The sequence below is a fragment of the Procambarus clarkii genome, chromosome 58 (assembly GCF_040958095.1).
Source record: "Procambarus clarkii isolate CNS0578487 chromosome 58, FALCON_Pclarkii_2.0, whole genome shotgun sequence".
NCBI lineage: Eukaryota > Metazoa > Arthropoda > Malacostraca > Decapoda > Cambaridae > Procambarus > Procambarus clarkii.
In genome coordinates, this window is record NC_091207.1 from 20022597 (window position 1) to 20044805 (window position 22209).

General features: G+C 37.6%; 1 protein-coding gene across 1 annotated transcript; it reads right to left on the bottom strand.

The window, feature by feature from the left end:
- Positions 1-8408: 8408 nt before the first annotated feature.
- On the bottom strand, positions 8409-22029 carry Impbeta11 (importin beta11). Its single transcript, XM_045758149.2, has 9 exons — positions 21473-22029; positions 20425-20544; positions 19668-19919; positions 15994-17220; positions 15211-15378; positions 12891-13156; positions 11139-11403; positions 10653-10889; positions 8409-9749 (listed from the first exon to the last, which is right to left on the bottom strand). Exons 1-9 carry the CDS (start codon positions 21605-21607, stop codon positions 9513-9515), a joined length of 2907 nt encoding a protein of 968 aa, XP_045614105.1. The 5' UTR covers positions 21608-22029; the 3' UTR covers positions 8409-9512.
- Positions 22030-22209: the final 180 nt, after the last annotated feature.

Sequence of the window (22209 nt, forward strand, 5' to 3'; positions counted from 1 at the left end):
TTTTTGTGTTTTATAAGGCTGTGAATCACATACAGAAATTACGTTTGATTCTTAAAATTAATGTATCTATAATAATATAGCACAGTTGTTATGGAAAATTTGCAGTGTTAATTCAGTTAAGTGTATCATTAACCAATATATATATTTAACAGCAAATATTTAATTAAAATGCCCATAGAGGTTAGAGATGGAAACAAGAGCTCAGCAGAGGAGTTTAGTTTAGTTCATTTATTATGCACCCCATACCCATCTTGTCGGCGGTGGTGGAAAGGGTTACAGAGGCACATAATGGGCTCAGGGACTGAACTCCACAATTCATTTAGCTAAGCAAGTTACAATCTTGATGAGCTAGTTACAAAATTCAATATAAGTCGTCACATCAACAATGGGTTCGAGATCGACCTCAAGTACAGGTTCTAAATTAAGCAACTGACATATGTGGAGAGCTAGTGTCAAAATTTATACGTTTGTCCTGCACACCGCCCCCCATCCAGTGGGCAGCGGTGGATAGGTTACAATAACTCAGTTACTACCTACAGTTAGCAAACTGGGAATATTTGGCTAAAATTTCTAGTAGCAGATCATTTTGAATGAAATATTTACACATCGCTGGAACAGTGGTTATAGAATTGTCTCTAAATTCACGTATCTTTTCGCACTCCACCACATAGTGACGGAGGGTGTGCGAATAATTTTGTCGACACAGTTTACATTTGGTCAGATCTACATCGGCAGATAATGAGAATTACCAGAGATATCTGTAACAGAGTCTAAGCCGAGCAGTAGTAACATCTAGAAGTCTGCTGATTTTATTGGATGATCCATAGATGTGTGGCTCCTCTTGCATGATAGTATGATGATAGATGGAATTACTGGTGTCAATTTCACTTTGCCTCAGATGAGATGCAGAATCCGTGGTTGAGTGATGGACACCGCCTTGACCACCACCCAAGAGATTGTGCCAATCTCAGAGGCATTATAAATGTATAGAATATGAAACCCCACACAGTTTAAGTTTGGAAAAAACTTTGTCAACTATAGACACTGTTCTTAAAAAGATTCCCCCACTTTGCATCTGCAAGATAACGTAAGTTTTGGAGTAGGTAAAATGTCAATCTTTTTGTTTGATTAACTATCTTAACCCTGGGTCGTAAATAAACGACGCGTAAATACACGCATGTTTATCACGAGTTGCGGGAGCGTCGTAAATTTACGCGCGATTAAAAAATATTTGTATAAAATCCAATTCTTATTCGATCGACTTGGGGATAGTATGAAAATGTTTGCCATTAAATTTCCGTTTTCTCTAATAAGCACATGGGCTATTTGGGAGAACGGCATTGTATTGTAACTTAGTGGAAAGACTATTGTATTGTTGACAAAGCGAATGTTCTCGCCCACTTCACACACTCTTGGTGTGGGCCGCGATCATGATTCTATATTTATATGCATATGTCCGTGTAGGGAATTTAATTGCAATCACAGTGATACCAAATTTAACGCTGTAGGACAAGTGTGGAGTTGACAACCCTGAAAAGAATAGAAACATTTCGTCGCTGTTTGGAGCTCACGGCTAGTGATCGATGTAGTTCTTTAGCTTTTTGTGTGATTTAACTCATGCTTTGGTGACATATACATATGATCTTATATGTTCCTATAGATCATTCTATTGCGAACACATCGGCATAAAAATGAAATCTGTACATCGAAAATTAAGGTCAGGACAGCGAAAAAGAGTATACACTTTTCAGTGTTGCTGCTGGGTCACCCGAAAACGTCGAATTCACCTGGAGAAAGTCGAAGTCCGTCCAGTCCATTTCGTGGAGGGAGTGAAAGTGTTATTAAGTAGTTTAAATATCAGTTTAAGTCCTAGCTGTGGCAGGATGAACAACCCAGCAGGTTTTCTTCCTATTGTGGGTGTTATGCATGCTACTATGGCGATATATTCACCTACAAGATGAGCGGCACCGCCTAATAAACTCTTCTTTCAGGGCAAATTCAAAACTGTAAATTATAGATATACTTAATACTCGCTCAATTATGTATTAATGTATTTCATTAACATACGGTATATAAGCAGAAACTACAGTTTGATTGCAAATGATGGGTTTACATACTGTACCTTAGATTCTGTAGCAAGTATTGGTTTTAAATAAGTTAAAATTGTACACTTTGTATTGAATAGTATCATTAAAAGCAAAAATAATTGTCCTAATTAAGATGACGGACTATGAGACTTGCCCAACTTGGTGCAGTGTACAAATAAACTTTCTTAATTATGTACCAAGTCTGTTTCTACTTTTAAATAAATTAAATGAAGTACAGTACAGTATTTGGGAGGAAATTATTTAGTATAGGATCCTTTAATGGATTACCATTTAAGATTCAGCAAAGTCAGTCTTGCATCTTCAAACATGGTTTGCTTCTCATGAAGTTAATAGTTTTTTATATTCATGTTAACTGAAGTTAAATTTGTTGATTCCATGTATTCCATGGAACTTCCTTTCTGCTATGCTCTGTTTGGGTATTGTTTATCCTTACCTCTGTTTGCTTATTTGACATTATGATGTCTTTTTCAATGTTAAGGGTTTGCTAGTCAGCCCCAAGTGAACTATTTGGAATTCATTCAGTATTTCTTGTTAGGATAAATTGGTTAGTACTTAAGAAAATTATGATTATCAGCAAATGGTATTGGGTACATCATTGATGTAAATGAGAAAAAGTAAACTGGTATACCACCCTGTGGAATACAAATATAAATTGGTAGTAGGCGAACTAGCATCTACAGAAACTTATGCGTGTCTGCCACTGAAATAAGGCAAGGTAATTATCAAGAGCAACTGCTAAGCCAATATGAGTGTACATCACTTTAAGATCAAATGTACTAAGGTGCCAGTGATGCAACTTATGGAGGCTGTTATATGGTTAAAAAGTGACTAAGACCTTTTGCAGATCAACAAATTTTCCTATAGTCTGGTACATTTTTGTTAAAAATTGCAGTTTATAGTCTTTTTAAGGGCTCTAAAATTATATTAAGAGCTAAGTATATTAGTTAGGTACAAGTAAAGCTCTTTGTACGGGTCTATTCGAACTTTGAGATAGGTTTTATTTGAGTGTTTTTCAAATTATATGGAAATTGGTTTTCAATTAGAAATATGCATGGAAGAGTTCTCTCCTTTTTTTCCATTATCTTTAAATATATTATGAAACCGGTATTCAAACTTCACTTGAGAAAATCCGTACCGTGATGAGGATTCGAACCTATGCACTGGGTATTCCCAGACAATTATATCATTGATACTTTACGATACTGATTTCTGTTTAATTGAGAAGCTCTTCGCACATGGTAGAGACCTCAGTCTTTAAATATATACTGGGTTCACTATATTAAAGGTATGGGGAGCGGGGGCATATAAGAGGCAAAACTAAGCACTAATTGTTAGAAATATAGTAGATAATCATGTTACACAGCATTACACTTATGTGATCCAATAAACAATAACAATAAATAGTAGTAGAGGAACTTTGAACTTACACTGAATGCAAGTCAACTGGAAAACTTCTAACCAAAGTTAGAACCTATCACAGCGTCAACACTTTAAATATAAATATATAGTACTGTACTGATGTTTCTATACAAACTGAAAATGAACAGGTATAGCTACCATCATAATGACACACTGCATACATTGTTTGTCACACTAAAATAATTCAAAGATACTGTATATAGGATTATTTTGAAAGAGATTTCTGGAATTTACTCTACCTAACAAAATGCAATTTAAAAAGCTTGCAAGAGCAAATGTTAAGGTGCTGAGAAATGTACATCAAAGGATTTTTGAAGTACAGATAGAATTGTCGTGAGAGAAACTGCAGTGATTTACTGTTTAGGGAAATATAGATGGGTGAATCATACCATAATTCTATTTATGGTAATTCAAAAGTCAACAAAAAGTCTGCATATGCTGGAACCAATTGAACACCCCATGTAATAAATGTGAAATGGAGAATAACAATGTTGTCAAATATTTTTTGTTTATAAATGCATTAACACAGTACAGTATTCTTTTCCTTAGATACATTCACAATACAACACGCCTGTCGACTGCCACTTTTTATTTGCAGAAACACCGACATCTGTTTTTGTTATATCAACTTGGCTTTTTTTAATACTTACCCAAGGATACACATTGACACAATGATTATTTGTTCTACATATTTTAGCTTCCCAGTGCAAGTTGAAACTGCTGTAAGTGATAAACCAGCAAGTGCTACTTCAAGTCTCTACCATTAAAAAGTATTTGATGGTCCTGAAGCTTCTACTTAACTCTTCCCTCAATGAATACAAAATACCGGCAAATAATGCATCAAAGGCCAGCTAAAGTATCATTGATTGCTGAAACTTTCCTTAATTTGCCACAGTACTGGATATGCATTCAGAATGAAAAATAAAGTGAAAATCAAGAAAATAAAAAATCATGGATTGTCGATGCAAGTTATACACACACACGAAAGCAGAAAGTTATGATAAAGTGTGGCTGGAGGATAAAAAATACAAAAAAAATGGCTCATAATTAGAGTAATACAGTACTATCTATCCAGATAAGATGAAGGGAAGAAAGCCATGTACGTTACTTTAAAATATAATGGATTTATGCACTGATAATGTCTGTAAAAAATCTGAATCGAGATCAGCTGGTTGCCATACAGAATTTACAGAAAGTTTTATTATTCCATCAAGTAATCATTGTTTTATATACAAGTGTATTAAAGGACAAGCAAGCAAGCAAGCAAGCAATTACAAACACAATTGAAGCAGTAAGAGAAAAATCAATAAACTAACTCCAGCATAGCTTGTCAAGAGGTGTGATGACAGTGAACACACTTTTCGAGTATGCAAAAATCCAGTTTTCCTATTTGTAACAAACTTTGTTGTAATTTGTCTAAACTTTGAAGTGTCAGAAGACAGGAAATGGTAATATTTTGATCGAGTTCCTTGGTTTAAGTTCGTATGCACGTAAGAATACTGTACTGTATATACGCACATGCAAACATATACAGTATAAGCAAATGCACCCGACTATTTGTGCACAGTCCCAATTGACCAATTGCCAGGAGGCCTGGTCGAGGATTGGGCTGCAGGGACATTAGGCCCCAAAATCATCACAAGGTAACATACTCAATACTTCATATGTATTAAAAGGTAAAATAATTATCAGAAGGAGGTGCTAACCAGTACAACTACATAGCACCCAGAAGGAATACGAATACAAGAAACTGGTATAGGATGCAGGAAAGGATCGGACCATCATGGGATGCATGGCAACCTGCAAAATGCAAGCCTGTCGCTGTACTGATTAGGCAATTTGGATTGGTATCTATTATATATATATATATTAATAACAGTATATTGAAAGAACACATTTTAAAGTTCAGAACACGGTCACATTACTCTGGTATATTGTACGTGTTATATATTACATTCATTACCATGCTGAATATAAATTCTTTAACTTTGCACCATTATATAAAGACCTACAAAATCTAGTATAGCTTTCCAGTATAATTGTGTACAGTACTATGAACTCCACAACTGTACTTTATATATGTACTAATATACTGTATAATTCATACGTAAAACGTATAGACAAACTGCAACACTTGTCTCACCACTGTATAAACAATTCAACACCAATGCCATGTATAGTGAGTGTGCAATATTTCATCTATACTCAACTTGTATTAAACTGCAACTAAGCTATCAGGCCAGACACTGTTCCATTAGTTCTTTAGCGCTATACAACATAAAACCAAACAATAGATTTACTATTTCAATCATCAAGATTTGGGAAACTATAGCATATCCATTTTACAAAGCAAAAGGTTTCATCCTCTTCAAATAACTTTAGTATACCCACAGATGTTTAAAAAAAAATGTCATATCTGATTTTATTAAATATACTGTATTTAAATAATTCAGCATATACCGTATTTTACTGATCTCCAGGGTCTATGTTCCTATAGTTTAAGACATTCAAAATTAGCGACACTTGACTTTTATTCATCCCACTTGAATTATGAGCAAACAGAAATTTGCTAAGGATAATGCAGCAAGAAAAACTTCACTGAAAATAGAGCCATTTTTGGAATATCTTAACGTAATGAGTTTCATACTCTTTGACAAGATAGGTATACCTTTAACTATGACCTTGTAAATCATCATCATATTTTAAAGTCAGATTCCCAAAAGAAATATAAAATGCTTAAGCCACATTCACAATGCATCTTTTACTATATGAATAAGCACCAAAGGCCTATACACTCAGTGTAAAACAAAAAACAAAATAACGCATGAACCATCAATCAAGTCGTGCCAACTCCACGTGTAGTACATGCAAATTATATACCAGTAAACCAAAACTGTTCCAATCCAAATGGAAACCAAACTAATTAAACAAGATTGTGCAACACACTTCCAATCAACTGCTATGCGTGGCTTGTCTAAACTCCGATTTTGATAAATGCTATCACACACTGGGAGATAATTTGGCAATATCTACTGCTTTTAAAATCCCCGCATCATGTATCTTTTGCAAATTACATATGTCACTTCTTGTCACCCCAAAAACAAACTTACTTTTGTATCAATATTAAACATTCTGGACTAAACATCTTTCCAGAAATTCACATATCTCTGAAATAAAAATATAAACTTGGAAGTTGAAATAATTAAAACTAGAATGCCCAGCTTTCATGAAGTGGCAACACCTAGCCAGAAAAGAATCTTGTTTATAGTTGTCAAATTTAGAGTGAATAAGATAATGTCGACATTTAAACCTACAATGTTTTGGAACTCGCTTATTTAATAAGAATTTAGGTTTAATAATTTTCAGTGACACGTGGCCTTGCATAGTATCTTCCACACTCGATAGCATCCTGGGAAATCAGTTCTATACAAAAAAATATGCACAGATGTATCTTGGAAGTTTCGTGCATAGTGCAAATTACTCCAGACGAATCATAACTTCCATTCACTTACTCAGTTCAATCATACTACTACTACTACTCGGTTCATTCCTACATATCTGCTACTGACACATCCACTCTCCTCCTATCTTTCAAGAAATTTACAGTTCATTTAATATTCTTTCATTCCATTCAACTATTCAAATATTACAAAAATGTAATCCAGTTCTTCACATGTTTGCATCAAAATCCAGTCTGAAATGTCATAAATAAAGTTGACTCTTGCTTTCATCCTCTTTCCTACACCTGTCCAGATGAAATGTTATCACACTTGAAATCCATGCATTTAAATGTTAATAACCACAACTATACTTAGAGTTTAATTTCATTCCTCAAAGCACCTAACAATGGATCTCTTGGTTCATAAAATGCTTTCTTCTTGCTGTCTGTAGCTTCATTATTGCAGGGGTAGATACACTGACATTCATAAGCTAATGTCAAGGTAGTTGATCGTATGGCCTCGTTTACACACACACACACACACGCACTCACACCAAAATATCGTTGGTTCTCATCTCTGGCTACACTCACACGCTGCGGCACCACTACGTACTGCTCAATTTCCTCCACCTCCACAATACCTTATCAGTGTATATCATTTTCCACATTTGTTATGTTATTCACTTCAATTTGTGTCTATTAATTCTCTGCTTACTCTCCTACTTGAATATGCTTAGTGAGGGAATCGTTATTCCCCATATTCATGCCCCACAGTTCAAGCAGATGGTGAGTGTTTCATGTATTCAACAGTCATAACTTAAGAAATCTATTCAATATTTCAAGGTATCCTTCAAACATCTTTAGCACTTTGAATAACAATAGTGTAAATGCTTGCAAGAGATTCCCGCAGAGACTTCTTTCTCAAGGAAAATCAGTTCATGGCCAAAAAAAAAAAAAAGTAATTATAGGAAAGAACAAATTATGAGAGAAAACAATCATTGAAGTAACTAAAGACTAACACAGAACACTTTTCCAGATCATGAACTACATAAAATATATAGAATAAAGATCAACAGAAGTCACGCCTTTAAACAATTATTATTTTAGGAATGCATAAGGAATTGGAAAGTTGAAAAAAAAAGGAAAACACGCGGGATATCCACAAATAAAATAAATGGCAAGAGAAATTTATACACACTGGACAGTAGATGGTGTGAGGTTACAGAATGAGTTAGCTAAACTTACAAAGGAGCTGATTTGAGTGGATTAAAATGAGGAGTTATACCTTGAAGAAAGCAACCAGCATTCTGGATACCATAAAATTGGAACAATAATGGAAAAAGCACATTTGGAAAGGTTCAATGAAGCCCTATTCAGTTAGGGCCAAAACTTTTTAATGGGTTACTGGAGGAAATAAGGAATCAAGTAATTAAGATAATCAATGAATGTGACAAGGTTTATTGGGAGAGTAATCTCCCTCTCCTTTCAGTAACACTGGATATAAGGAAAAAAAAATTCATCAAAACAGAATAGTCAGGAGATTCTCCTATATCCAATAACATTGGCTGTAAGAAAAATAATTTGTCAAAACAGACTGCAAAAAATTAAGATAGGTTCCTTAGAAGTTGATGTTTTACAAAAATCAAAATAAATTAATGGTAGGAAACCAGTGGGATAATGGCTGTGGAGACCTTTACTATAACGTAATATTTTATGATACCAAGGTGAACGTGAACTTATTTAGACAAATTAATGGTACGGCAAAGCATGCCGCAGCAAAGCACAAGTTCAGTACCGTATAGCAGAAGCTTCGGCAAGATTTGCATACCTGCAATTAAAGTATATTTCATATATATACAAATAAAGTATCACATAACCCAGCAAACTGTATAAAAAGATATCCAACCACCATATTCAGCCAAAAAAATATAAAAAATAATAAAAAATGACCATAAAAGCAAGCTAAAGCACAAATTAGCGAAGACTATCAACATGTACTCAATTTCTGAAAATCGAGCGAGTGTTTATCATACCTCTCTTAGTACTTAAACAAGTTGCTTCATCAATAGATACTACCAACTCATTGTTATATTTGAATGAAGCTAATTTGAATTTTCTTTAGTTTAGCTGGTGATACAAAAAAAAAAGTAATTACACATAAAAATGCAATTATGGTCCAGGAATCTCTCTCAACAGGGGAGCAGTTTAACTGTGTTGGTACTAACTTAATACTAAATTTTAAAACAAGAACAAGGAAACCAAGATGTAAATATTTAATATAGTTACTTGATCAGTCAATACAAAATCTTTTCACATGCACAATGAAATCACAATAGAGTAATATATCCACGTGAAAATCTTTGGTGGAGCAGGGCGGTAGACTTTAACCCACGTCACCCCAGCAACGATGGGTCTGGGTTAGCTTGGGACAAAGGTTCAATTCCACTGCCCTGATCCAAAATTTTTATCAACGCACCTTCATGTCTTCCTCTCATGAATTCTAAACTACAATAACTTTATATAACAATTCAACAGCTTTACAACAATTAAGACACTGTCACTTCTTCCAAAACCTTTCGGCAGTTTTCCTCGAGGTCCTGTGCAAGGGTCATGATGGTACTTTGGTCAGTGCTTTCTTGTAAACGTTTCATTTGTTGCCCGAGAAACACGCGTAATGATATTGTGTGTACAGGATCCGCTTGTGCCAAGGCCTGCCGTCTCAGTACATGTTCAGTCTCGAGTTCGTAAGGCTCCGGAGATCCAAGACGGCCACCATTGATGACCTGCCATAAATAATAAGCAAAAGCATATGGAAAACCAGTCTGGCAAAGAAATAATTTGAAAAATAATACATGTACACATGTTAGAAAAGAATGAGGGAGCGTGGAGATATGATAACATATAAAATACTTAGGGGAATTGACAGTAGAAATAGATGAAATGTTCACACGGAATACAAACAGAACAAGGGGACACGAGTGGAAGCTGGAAACTCAAACGAGTCAGAGATGTTAGAAAGTTTTCTTTTAGTGTGAGAGTAGTGGGGAATGGAATGAACTAAAGGAGCACATTGTGGAAGCAAACACTATTCATACCTTTAAAACTAGGTTTGATAGAGTAAGTCAGGAGTCATTGCTTTGAACATCTGAAGGCTAGAAAGGCGGGATCCAAGAGCTAACGCTAGATCCTGCAGGCACAAATAGGCGAATACACACACACCTCAGCCTAGGGGCCCTCAAGGCTGAGTGGACAGCGCTCAGGGGGTCATAGTCCTAAAGATTCGAGTTCAATTCCTGGCTGAAGCAGAAACAAATGGGCAGAATTTCTTTCATCCTGATACCCCTGTTCACCTAGCAGTAAATAGGTACCTGGGAGCTAGAAGCTACTACAAGCTGCTTCCTGGGGATGTGTGTGTGTGTTAGAAATTTATGTAGAAGATATAATAGAGGAAAAATACAGGTTAGAAAGGAGGGGTCCAAAAGCTAATAGCTCAATTCTGCGCACACAAATAGTAAACACACACACAAAATGAGTCAATATGTATATACAGTAATGTATTTGTGTACAAGCATGTGCATTGGGTTTGTGTATGTAGGAAAAGGTGTGGGCATATGTACATTCATGTGTGTGTTTTTCTCATGTGGTACTTTCACAGCATTTAAAAATAAACTCAAGTACTGCCTCACCAGCTTATCTTGTATTGAATCTTCCATAGTCACATCAAACACCACTTCAACAACAGCGGTAATAGCAGGTGGCCACACTTTGAGAACTGGAGGCCAACCCGAACCACACAGGTGAGCCAGACCGAGGCCACACAGCTTGCGTCGCTCTTCGGGAGATACTAAGGCTAGTTTATTAGCCCAGACACTGACAATGCGCTCCAACACCTCTTCTGGTCTCTTGGCTTCACCGCTGGCAGTCTAATTGTAGAAAATAACGGTTACTATTCGATTTAAAACAATAGTTATCACTTGCATAATGTAATACATACAAATTATCATAATCTTGTTAAGCACATTGAATGCTCTAATGCACTTGCAGAATTCTACCTATTACATTTATACCCAAGAAATGATGGTTTTCAGTTCTCTCATGAATAAGAAAGATTCAATCTGCTAGTCAAATAAACAAAGCTGCGATACAATTCTGGTGAACGTGATAAAACTCACCTCGTTAACAGCCCACATAAATATAGGTTCAGCATAGAGGACTAATCTAGCCACCAGAGAGAGATACATTGACATTATCATCGGGTACTGGTCTCCTTCAGCAACTGCCTTAATGACGCCAGGCAGCAGGGGTTGTATCAGAGACGCACCCTCAGCAGGGCGTACACGGAGTATCATCTCCACTGCCCGAAGCACCAACACCATACCTTCACTCTTAATATCCGTTAACATTGAGTTAAAGGTTCCAACCAAACGACTGCCGTATCTGATAGAAAATAAACGAGATTCCTTAACAGAAAGCTACTGTATACTTATATTTGTTAAAACAATTTTTGTTTTATCTACTTATATGAAGATAAATTATTTTACGAACATAAGTTATACATTTCAATGTCAACATATTAACCAGGAGGCATAATAGGAATTAATATTATCATCATTCAGCATAGCAAGCATGAATCTAGTTATAGAGAATGGCTTCTTCCCCCACCCCTTAGCCAGCTACCATGACCTGCTGGTTATTCCTCAGCTGAATGCATATTAAGCATGCTGCTCCAGTGGTTATCCCAAAGACACTGATTTTTAAACCAGACTACTTTATTGCTTACTAAGAATGGGAAGGGGAGTACCCAGCAGCACCCAGGTCTCTTCTTCCCCTCCTCTCATCTCTTTTTTTCTTTCCCTATCCCCATCTCTTCCCATTTTTTTCCACACAGGTGGGTAAAGGAACAGACAATGTCTGACTCCTGTTAGCAGGCTGAAAGCTTTCTCCCTTTTCCCTTAACTCATGTTAAGCCTTACCCAGTAGTGTCCATTGGAATACAACCTGTCAATCGTTTAACAACCAGGTATGCAATCACTGCTGGGTGAATGGAGGCATACTGTTAAAGATTGGCAACTAATCGATCTTCCCTAGCCAGGATATGAACCTAGATTAAATTGCTCTGTCTCCAACTTTCTCCCCAAGATCATCTCTCACCCTCTTCCCACCTTATTCCCCTTTTTCTTCCCTCTCTTCAAACATCCCCCTCTTTCTTTCTCTCCTTTGTCTCAGAAAAGGGTTTGTAGATTTCCAGTGAAGAAATCTAAGGACTTTGCTAGCCCATTTCATTGATTAGGTGGTAGTGGTGAAGCAGGTCACTATTAGGCCTGACCCCACCCCCCTCTTAATTAACAGGGCCAATAGGACCTATCTTGAGTTATCTTGAGATGATTTCGGGGCTTTTTAGTGTCCCTGCGGCCCGGTCCTCGACCAGGCCTCCACCCCCAGGAAACAGCCCGTGACAGCTGACTAACACCCAGGTACCTATTTTACTGCTAGGTAACAGGGGCATAGGGTGAAAGAAACTCTGTCCATTGTTTCTCGCCAGTGCCTGGGATCGAACCCAGGACCACAGGATCACAAGTCCAGCGTGCTGTCCGCTCGGTCGACCGGCTCCCCTACCCCAATCAGCCTTTGTCTCATACCCAAGACCATTCATCCTGCAAAGTTGGGGGCAGGATAACCATAATCATATAGCCTCTAACCTCCCCACAAAAAACTGAGTGTGTGCTATATCCTTGTTTATATTATTCTGAGCACTGCTAATACTGCCACTTTGACTAGAACAAAATTAAATAATTTTACCAAATGCCCAATTTATCTTGGGGTGAAGAGTCTCTACACATAACTGGGGACAAAAATATACTAATCATAACTTATTAATGATAATACATTAAAGACAAACAAGACAGCTTGAAAGTAAAGCTTACTTTAAAAGAAACTGTTGTGGGCAGAGCAGTGTGTAAGCAGTTGTGATCTGCAGGCAAAGTCTTAGATTTTCAGATGACAATTCCAGCAAGGGAAGCATGTTATCGAAAACCTGTAGGAGAGCGTCATGTGGATTTGCTGTATTTTCCAGTGTGGTCAGCCACAACAGCAGGCCATCTTCCAGGAGATACACATGACAGTCTTCATTGACGTCTGTTGATATGCGCACAATGTTGATGAGGAACTCGTGCAAGCTCTCACTTTCTCGCTGTGAATGAAAAAGTGAATTCTCATTTTGCCATTATTGTACTCGAGATTTGTTTCTATTTTAAATACAAGGCAGGCATAGGCAAGAGTTTGTATTGGTAGCATATAGGAAGCAGGGGGTTAAGTGTGAACAGGGCACAGAAATTGGCAATGAACAAGACTAGCTGCCATAGGCACAATCAGAGAACACTGCACGAGTGTCAAAGGCCCATGACTGTTCAATATCCTCCAAGCAGGTATAAGAAATATTGCCAGAACAAAAGAAAGCCGTCAAGAAAAATTCGGAAAATTTTCTGAACGAAGTGCTAGACCAACTGGACTGTAGTGGATATGTGGTTCTGTGGACTGCTCCAAGCAACAGCCTGTTGGAGCAAGTCCTCACAAGTTAAACCAGGCCCAGGCAGGGCTTAGGGAGTAAAAGAACTACCAGAACCCTATCCAGATCTAAGCACATTAATAGGATGTTTTACACTTTTTTATATAACTTGCATAGACCACTTTTCACATTGTTTCATAATTCTGAACAAAATTGTCACGAGATGAAAGCCTGCCCACAGTGATACACTGGCAAAAATTGTGCCCCCCAGTTTAGGCCCATGGCTGATGTGGCTCGATCACTCTACAGTGCCACCAGAAAATAATGACCTTGTTTTATGTTACTGTGGTACAGTATGAGGATAGAGTCCAATGGGAAGAGCCAAGAGACAAATAAATAAGTGCAAAGAATGCTTCTGGGAAGAAGAAAAAGTGCATAGTAGGAATGACATCCAAGATCAAATTATAAAAGGGCCCTTCCTAAATGCAACATAACCATGGAGACCCCATCTAGCCGACTTGCACTAGTGTAGCGTAAAAGCCAAAATGTGCTGAATGAGCATTTACTCCCTGGCAACTTCATGTGAAGATGGCAAGAGAACCCAGGTCAGAAAGGTCAGAAGAGGAACTGGATAGAAACCAGGGCAGAAGACAGGCAAGCTTCTGAGCCAGGCAAAGGAGCAGGATTCAAACACCTGGCCAGTAGAGTACAGTACAGTACCTGGAAACTGTTGCTGCAGAGAGGAAGTCCCTTGCTCCACTCAGGAAAGAAAACTCCTACCCACAGAAATGACGAGAAAGCCCCAGATGATACACAAACCTCTCAAACATGTTAAGAGGAGGAATGAAATTCTCAGCCATCAATTTACTTCAAGGAGCACCTGAGTGAGATAAGACCAAGGATACGGAGAGTCCTTTTAAAACTGAAAACAGTCGGGCCTGCTGAAATTTGCAGAGTGTAGGTGGGTCCACTCCTAACAATGACCCAGAAATATACCAAAGGGGATGCAGAGGTATCATCCAGCTCAAACGAGGACAGAGGACAACAGAGGGTACCAACCTCAAAGAACAGCTCCTCAGGTTTTGGTACCAATGCCCAATCTGGGTTAAAGACACCTATTACCCAGTCCTTGGCTACCTCGAACACCTACAACATCCCCTGGCCCAAGAGACGAGCTAGGGATGGAGTCCAAGGATTCTCCAGAACAAGAAGGGGAAGGGATGGGGGGGGGGGGGTTAAAACGCCGCCCCTGAGGGACTCGACCCATTCAAAACGATGACCTCCAAATTGTTGACAACGGGTAAACTACCACTTCCCTCATTCCCATCTTCTCTTCTTTAATCAGGATAAGCTGTTTGTTTTGCTTTGCCTGTACCTTCCGTTCAGTTTTTTGCCTTGTTTTTAGACCCGTCTCAATTCCCATTCTTCCCTCACACCAGATTCTGGCCTCGCATTTGGTAGGCCTGCACAAATCCAGAGGCCTTAATATTTGTCTCTCTTTGGAGAGCAAGAGCCAATACATCGGGAAACTACCGAGGAGCAGCCCAGAAAAGGAGAGAATTGGTCGAGACTTCACTCATCACCACACATATTCAAAGACAAATAGTGTACTGAATAAATAGATAAATGCTTAATTGTGTCATTATATGAAATATAACAGAACAAAATAAATTATTCTTAAAAAAAGCATTAATGGATAAATAAATTCATGATTTTAACAGATTATGTATAGAACCTACCATAAGCCCAGTTACCATATGAACAAGTGTAGTCAATATAGCACAACGCAACATATTGTGATCAGCAGACTCCTCCCACAAGCTGGGTAAATACTGGGTCAAAGGAGCAGCATGTGGCTGGATACCCACTCCCACCACTTCAATCATGAAGGACATCACATGCAAAACCTGAAAATGTTTGTATTTATGTACTTGTTTTATTTCTTCCTAGAATGACTTGTACCAGCATGCACACATTCAAGACAAAGTAACAATGCCACAAAAAAAGATTTTCCAGTCATATCAATCTACTGCTGGATATGGCCTCTTTAAGGCAGTCTTATCAAGTAAGGTTGAGGACAGCTAGCAAATTTAGTTAAGACAATACAAGACAGGTGCAATAACAGTACAGGTGAACCTCGTTTAACATCAGGGTTAGGGTTCCTGAAAACTGCAACATTACATGAAATGATGTTAAGTGAAACCAAAACTTCTAGCTAAGTTTCTAACATTAATTATTTTTTCAGTACACAAAAAAAGTTTTGTTTCAGTAGTGTTCATTGACAATATTTAAGTTAGTCCTTATATACAGCACTTCATTTTTTCTATAAATACCATAGGTTTCTACACAGTTGTCTTTAGGAGTGTTTGCCTTTCAGGATACCACAGAAGAATTTAAATTTATTTTTGTTTTAAGTATTAGAAAAAGAAATGATGTTAACCGAGGCAATGTTAAATGAGGTTCAACTATACTTATATACATTCTATGACATTTCCTTTAAAATAATATTTGCACATTCTTACCTGCATTTTTGTATCACATTCATGGGCCTCCTTTAGAAGGCTGAATAAAAGTCCAAAGATAGTTGGGAGATATGGCATAAACTGCTCTGGATCAAATTCAAAGTCATCCACAGAATGTTTGAGCGTCATGGCAGCACTCAGACGAACGACGAAATCCTCATCAGCAGCCAAAAGACGAATGCAAGCTTCATACAGTGTAGGCCGATGTTCCGGTGAAAACTTCACACTCGTCCACTGTCCGATAAGCCAAATCACACGGCGTCTAATTATGCGATAGTTTGAGTTCTTAACATTTAATTCATTAATTAAAGAAGTAGTAAACCACTGATCAAAGTCAATGTCATCAAATAGCTCAAAGGCAGCCAGGCCAACAGCATTGTATACAGCATCCTTCTGAAGAATACCATGGTAGTCACTTGGATCAACAGGGTTATGCGATGATCGCACCATTTCCATCAATACTGGTATAAGAGCACTTCTATACTCGTGAAATAAGGACACAAACAAGGTTTCCGTACATGGTCTGAGACTGTATTTCCATGATTCACCTCCCTCGACTTCCATACAAAATCCTTCAGGATCAGAATCCCACACCTCAAGATCATCTTGATTAAGTAAAAAGTAGTGAGATATAAGTTTGTGGCACATTCCTGCTAAAACCGAATTCGTGAAGAACTCGGACTTGACCCTAAAGGCTTCAAGAGTCTGGGGATCCTTGGTATCCTCTACAACTTTGCATGGCTTATACTCCGGACACAGAAGAATAGCTTTAATTAGGTTGAGACACTGTACAGTAAATCTTTCAAATATTAATCCATCGCCTGCAGGTGTAAACACAAAATAAGCTGTCAGATCCAAGCTGGGCTTTATAAACTGTAAATAGGAGAATGGAAAGTTTTCTAGCACATCACGCAACACTTTCGTCAAAAGCACTGTATACTTCCCAGAAATTGTTTTAATATGCTCATGATTTTCAAACTGTTTCCTGAAAGTCAACATAACTTTGATACGATCAAATATGCTCGTCATAAACAATACAGCATCTTCACTTTCTTCAGGCTTCTTAAACCCATGTATTATGAGCTTACGCAGGATTTTGAGTGCAAGGTGTGAACGCTCCAAACACGATATTACAATCTCAAGATTCTGCTCCCCAGCTGCAAGGAAAGCTTCTGTTTCAGACTGCCATAGTTTCAGAAGGAATGTGAACATCTGATTTGTTAACTCCTGAAAAGATGGGTAATCATTAATTACTGTAACAACAAATCTAAGATGTTAACATCACTGAGAAAAATGAGCAAATCTTTAACCTATTTGCATATAACCTCTCACTAACAAGACTATAAAGCTTACAAGAAGTCTTATGAAGCAGTAAGGAAGGAGGGGAAAACAAAAATAGATAAGAATTATTTTGTCTTGAATCCTAGCACTGAAATTGGAAGTCATTTGCCATGAACCAAAGAGGAGCTGCTCTGGGTGATTTACTTAAATTGTGATACCGATTCTCTGATGCTCAGTAGTGCTTAAGCTACAATGAATGAACAGGTGTCACTTTTTAATATATTTATCATTCACATCTCACACTTCTGCCATATCTTCTCTAAAGCCAAAGCATCTCTACACCATGCATGAAAGTAGGAAATCGGTAATGACAGTAATCTTTTCAGTCTTGTTCGGCTTAACAAGGGCTATGAACAAGCCTCTTTTTCTTTTTCTCCCTGACTAGCTACTCTCAACTATACTTGTACAAATTATTTGTATCGGTCGCGTGCATGAGTCCTGCCTGAGGCCGGTTTCTAGCTTTTCTACCCTCACAGACTAGCCCTGAAGCCAACCCTCCCTGGGAAAAGCCTCATCAATATGGCTACTCTAGGTCACAGTCATCACACAACTCTTCTGAACAGGTATTCCTATGGGAATTTGCTTAAATCACTTTAGGAGACTTTAACCTTTTGTCATTTAAACTGATCACCATCCTCTAGCAATTTTAAATTTAATTACTTGTTTACACATTCCTTCTCTCTCTCTCTCTCTTACTACCACCAATATTTCTGTCCTCTCACTTTTACGTCTTTTACCAATAGCATTAGCAACCCTTTCAATTACTTTACTAGAAAAACCACATCAAAAGCATGCTTCAAATTTGATGCATTATTTATTCCAACCATTCACACTGTCTACACACTTCTCTAATCCTTTTACTTTGACTTAACTGTTGATCTTATCCACACATTCAATACATTTAATAGCCATGGTATACTCCTACATTAATACTAAACCAGCTCTTCATTACATCATTAATTTAATTTATAATTTATAGGCCTTTGCTCCTCTTGCCTCTCTGAGGGGGGCCAGGTTCTTGCTCGTGATCCCCGGTAGGCCTAGAACTCCACCCACATCGACTGATGCCAAAGTTAGGGATATCCATATCAGCCTGGATAGCTCTGGGGAGCCGTAGAGGCTCCAACTAGAAAAAACACTTAATAACATTTCATCCGTACACGTGCCACTTATTCTCCAAAGATCCCTCTCAAATTCCCAAAAGTTGTCATATGTTTCCTTTAAATCTATAGTGGCCATATACACCTCAGGGTACTTTGTTTAATAAATCCTTCAAGGGATACAGGTGGGAAATCGGCCCAAGTGTAGATGAAGAACTACTTTCAGAATGAGACAATTGTATGCTCCTTTCAGAATGAGACAATTATATGCTCCTTTCAGAATGAGACAATTGTATGCTCCTTTCAGAATGAGACAATTGTACGCTCCTTTCAGAATGAGACAATTGTACGCTCCTTTCAGAATGAGACAATTGTATGATCTTTTTTGCCAATGTTTCTCATATGCTTTATGAAAGCTTCTTGTTGTGTAGATTGAGAGGTGGGCAGAATATTTAGAAAGTACTCTGTTGATGTGCAAGTGTTGTCATCTTGTGGTGGTTGGAGGTAGCAATCGAGTGGACCAACTAGCGATTGGCAAGCAACCCTTAGCAGTCCTTTTGGGGGTCAAGTAACCCTTGGAAGAGTAGAGTATTCTCCAGTGTCTTCCTTGTATCAGTATGACCTGAGCAGAACATTTTAATGTTACAATTGCATGAAATGTCAACTTGTCCTGTGTGGGTAAAATTCCTATCTATAGGAATAACTGGATCTTGCCCAAGAAAGCAACAGTCTCTTGCTTGGGAAGCAGTTGATCGCATGCACTCATTGCCTAAGTTACTGAAAGTCTCCTTGCTACACTTCTTTACTTTTCTAAAAAGAGCTTTCTATTTTTCTGATATTTTGAGTCTACTTAAACACTACTTTCTACTAAACTAGTAATCATTTATCTTTTATTATCCTTTCTTATTTTGACCTCTTTCCTTTGCTTGGCATCCACATAATCCACCTTTTATTCTTGCCACCAACTGCTCTTACCACTTTCTTATCCCACCACACAACTTCTCTCCCTCTCCCCCACCAGTTAATGTAACCCCACACACATGCTAATCATTCTTAGCCAAACATTCCTTGTATATACACACACGCACAATTATCACCGAGAGTTGTCTGCTAAGTGTCTTGCTCCAAAATCCCTACAAAGTGTCAGGACAAGCAATGTAAATAAAAACTGCACTAATATTATTAAGCATTCCAAAATGACACACAGTTATTAAGAAAGTACACATTTTATACCTGAAAGGTGCGCCGGTCAGCTGCAAGTCTTTTAGAAGCCAGCTGCTTGATAACATGATGCAGAGTAAGAAGGGTCCGATGTTGCACAAGTTGATCGTTGCTCTTAACAGCCTCAAAGAGAGCAGGAAGAAGATCTGGCCATTCTCGTGGACAATCCACACGGGCAATCTTGGCTATAAGAACAGCGAGCTGTGTGGCCACTTGTGGGACAGGTTCTCGCAAATTATGCAGAAGACCGCATCTAATCTGTGCCTGCAAGAAATTAATTCAAGAATTCTTCTCAATATTGAACTACACTTTTATGCTTGTCAATCACAACAATTTTTGAAAATCATTTGATGCTACTGAAGATCCTGAACATATTTGGAGAGGGAAACAATCTTTTCTTGCAATGCAGAACACATAAAACTGGTCTGATATAAATGTGATAGTGTGTCAAGAGTTGTCAAGTGTATTTGTGGGTATACAATTTGCATACGAATGGAGTTAGAAGAAAATAGTATGAATATTGCACAATACAATAATACAGTATATGTGTACTGTAGTTCAGACACCATTCTGCTGTTCAATTACCTCAGGATCAAAAGACTATCCAGCAATAGTGATCAACCATCCCGCCCCAATCAAAAGGACTGCATGCATCACAGGACTGGCAACTTTACAATAAAAATTGTATTCTTTTTGATAAATAGTTCATAAATTTGAAAGCACACATTCAAAACATTCAGTTATCACATCAATTGACTATAAACTATACCTTTTCTACTTCATTAATTGCCTTGGGTGCAGTTTTCCTCCAATAGCGGTCAACGCCGTTCTTGAAATATAAAACAGCCAACCATCGAACATTTACCTCCAAGGCATGCTCGGAGAATATCTGGAATCATAGCAGATTTTTAGCAAATAAAACATTTTATTAATCCAATAAATAAAAAAATCAATTACATTAAAAAATGGATGGCACATTAAAAAGAAATAAATTAATTCTTCAAATCATACTAATGAATTCCTTACAGCTCTTTTTTACAAGTATTTAAAACAATATTTAGAACAACAAAAAGTTATAATCACAATTACATCGCTAAACTGAATTTGTCATAAAAACCAAATACATAAGGGTATAATTATGACCTAACACTCTCAAAAATGTCCCCAAAGCAACACTATTTTAAGGACATCACATATATAAAAAATATAGGATATGTGGCTAAAGAACTTACTTTAGCCACGTTATTGTGACTCATCGCCTGCATCACATACTTAACTTGTCAATTTAACGTCAATTTAACTTGTCAATTTTAATTTGTCAATTTAACGTCAAATACACCATCGCGAAAATGATCAGGTTCAAAGCAATACAGTACTAATACATTTTAAAGTCTTAATACACGTGTCTTCACAAAACTACGAAAAGAAGAAGAATCAGTAGATTTAAAATTAACATCCTTATACACAACACACACTGTACCATGGTACAGTAATGTGCTTCTTGTAGAGAACAGACACTGTCAACAATCACGCATACGATGACTTTTAAAGGCCTGCCAGACAAAGATGGGACTGTAAAAGAATATACGTAGTAACATGCATGAACTTCCTCAAGTCTACCTAAGAATGGTTTCATGTACAGTACAGGTATATGAAAATTGTTGCAGTCATAGCCAATCCATATTATAGATCACAACACAGAAAACGAAACTTTCAGATGCTTCTGAATGACATGGCTTCTTAATCACAAAGATTAAGAAATAGTTATATATTTAGGCCAGCAGACATGTACACAACGTCTAGGTGCATACTCTTACCTCAACTAGAGTAGAATAAAATCCTCGCTCCGTTTCCCATTCCTGAAGTTGGAGCTCTGCAGGTTTCAAGATGTTTGTTTCTTGGCTAGTAGCCCTTCGTAAGGTGTTCAGCACCAATTCTTTTCCACCACTCATTATGATCAGAGATTTGAAACTTGGCTATATACTGTATTTTAATTCTTGACCGAATGACTATACCATTTTGAAACAAATGCCTTATTTAAAATTAACAGCCCTTATTTACTGTTGGAAGAAGCACAAGTTTGGCTTTTCCAGAGAGAACAACTTGCCCATTATCTGTTTCACACACAAAGTCAACTGTAATAATTTTTCTTATCCCTGTCAGCCTGACAGTTACTTGAACCTCCTGTTCAGCGTAACATGGGTTTGGGAAATTAAGCTCCTCCTTCACTACGAGTGTTCCAGGGCCAGGAAGCTTTGTGCCAATGACACCCGATACGAGACTGTTTAAATAGGCACCATGAACAAGACACCCTTTGAAACTGGTTTCACTTTTAATATAACTTTGGTCAACGTGAAGAGGATTTGTATCACCTGAGAGTTTAGCAAATTTGTCAATGTCTGCAGAGGTAATTTTCTTCCTTAAAGTTACAGTGTCACCTACTTTTAACGATAAACATCGTGCGCTCAAGGGCAAAAGGATTCTAGGTAGAAAGCATCTAACTGTAAGTAGGGGATGAATCAGCAGTGACATGAAAATAATTGCTGCCTTAATG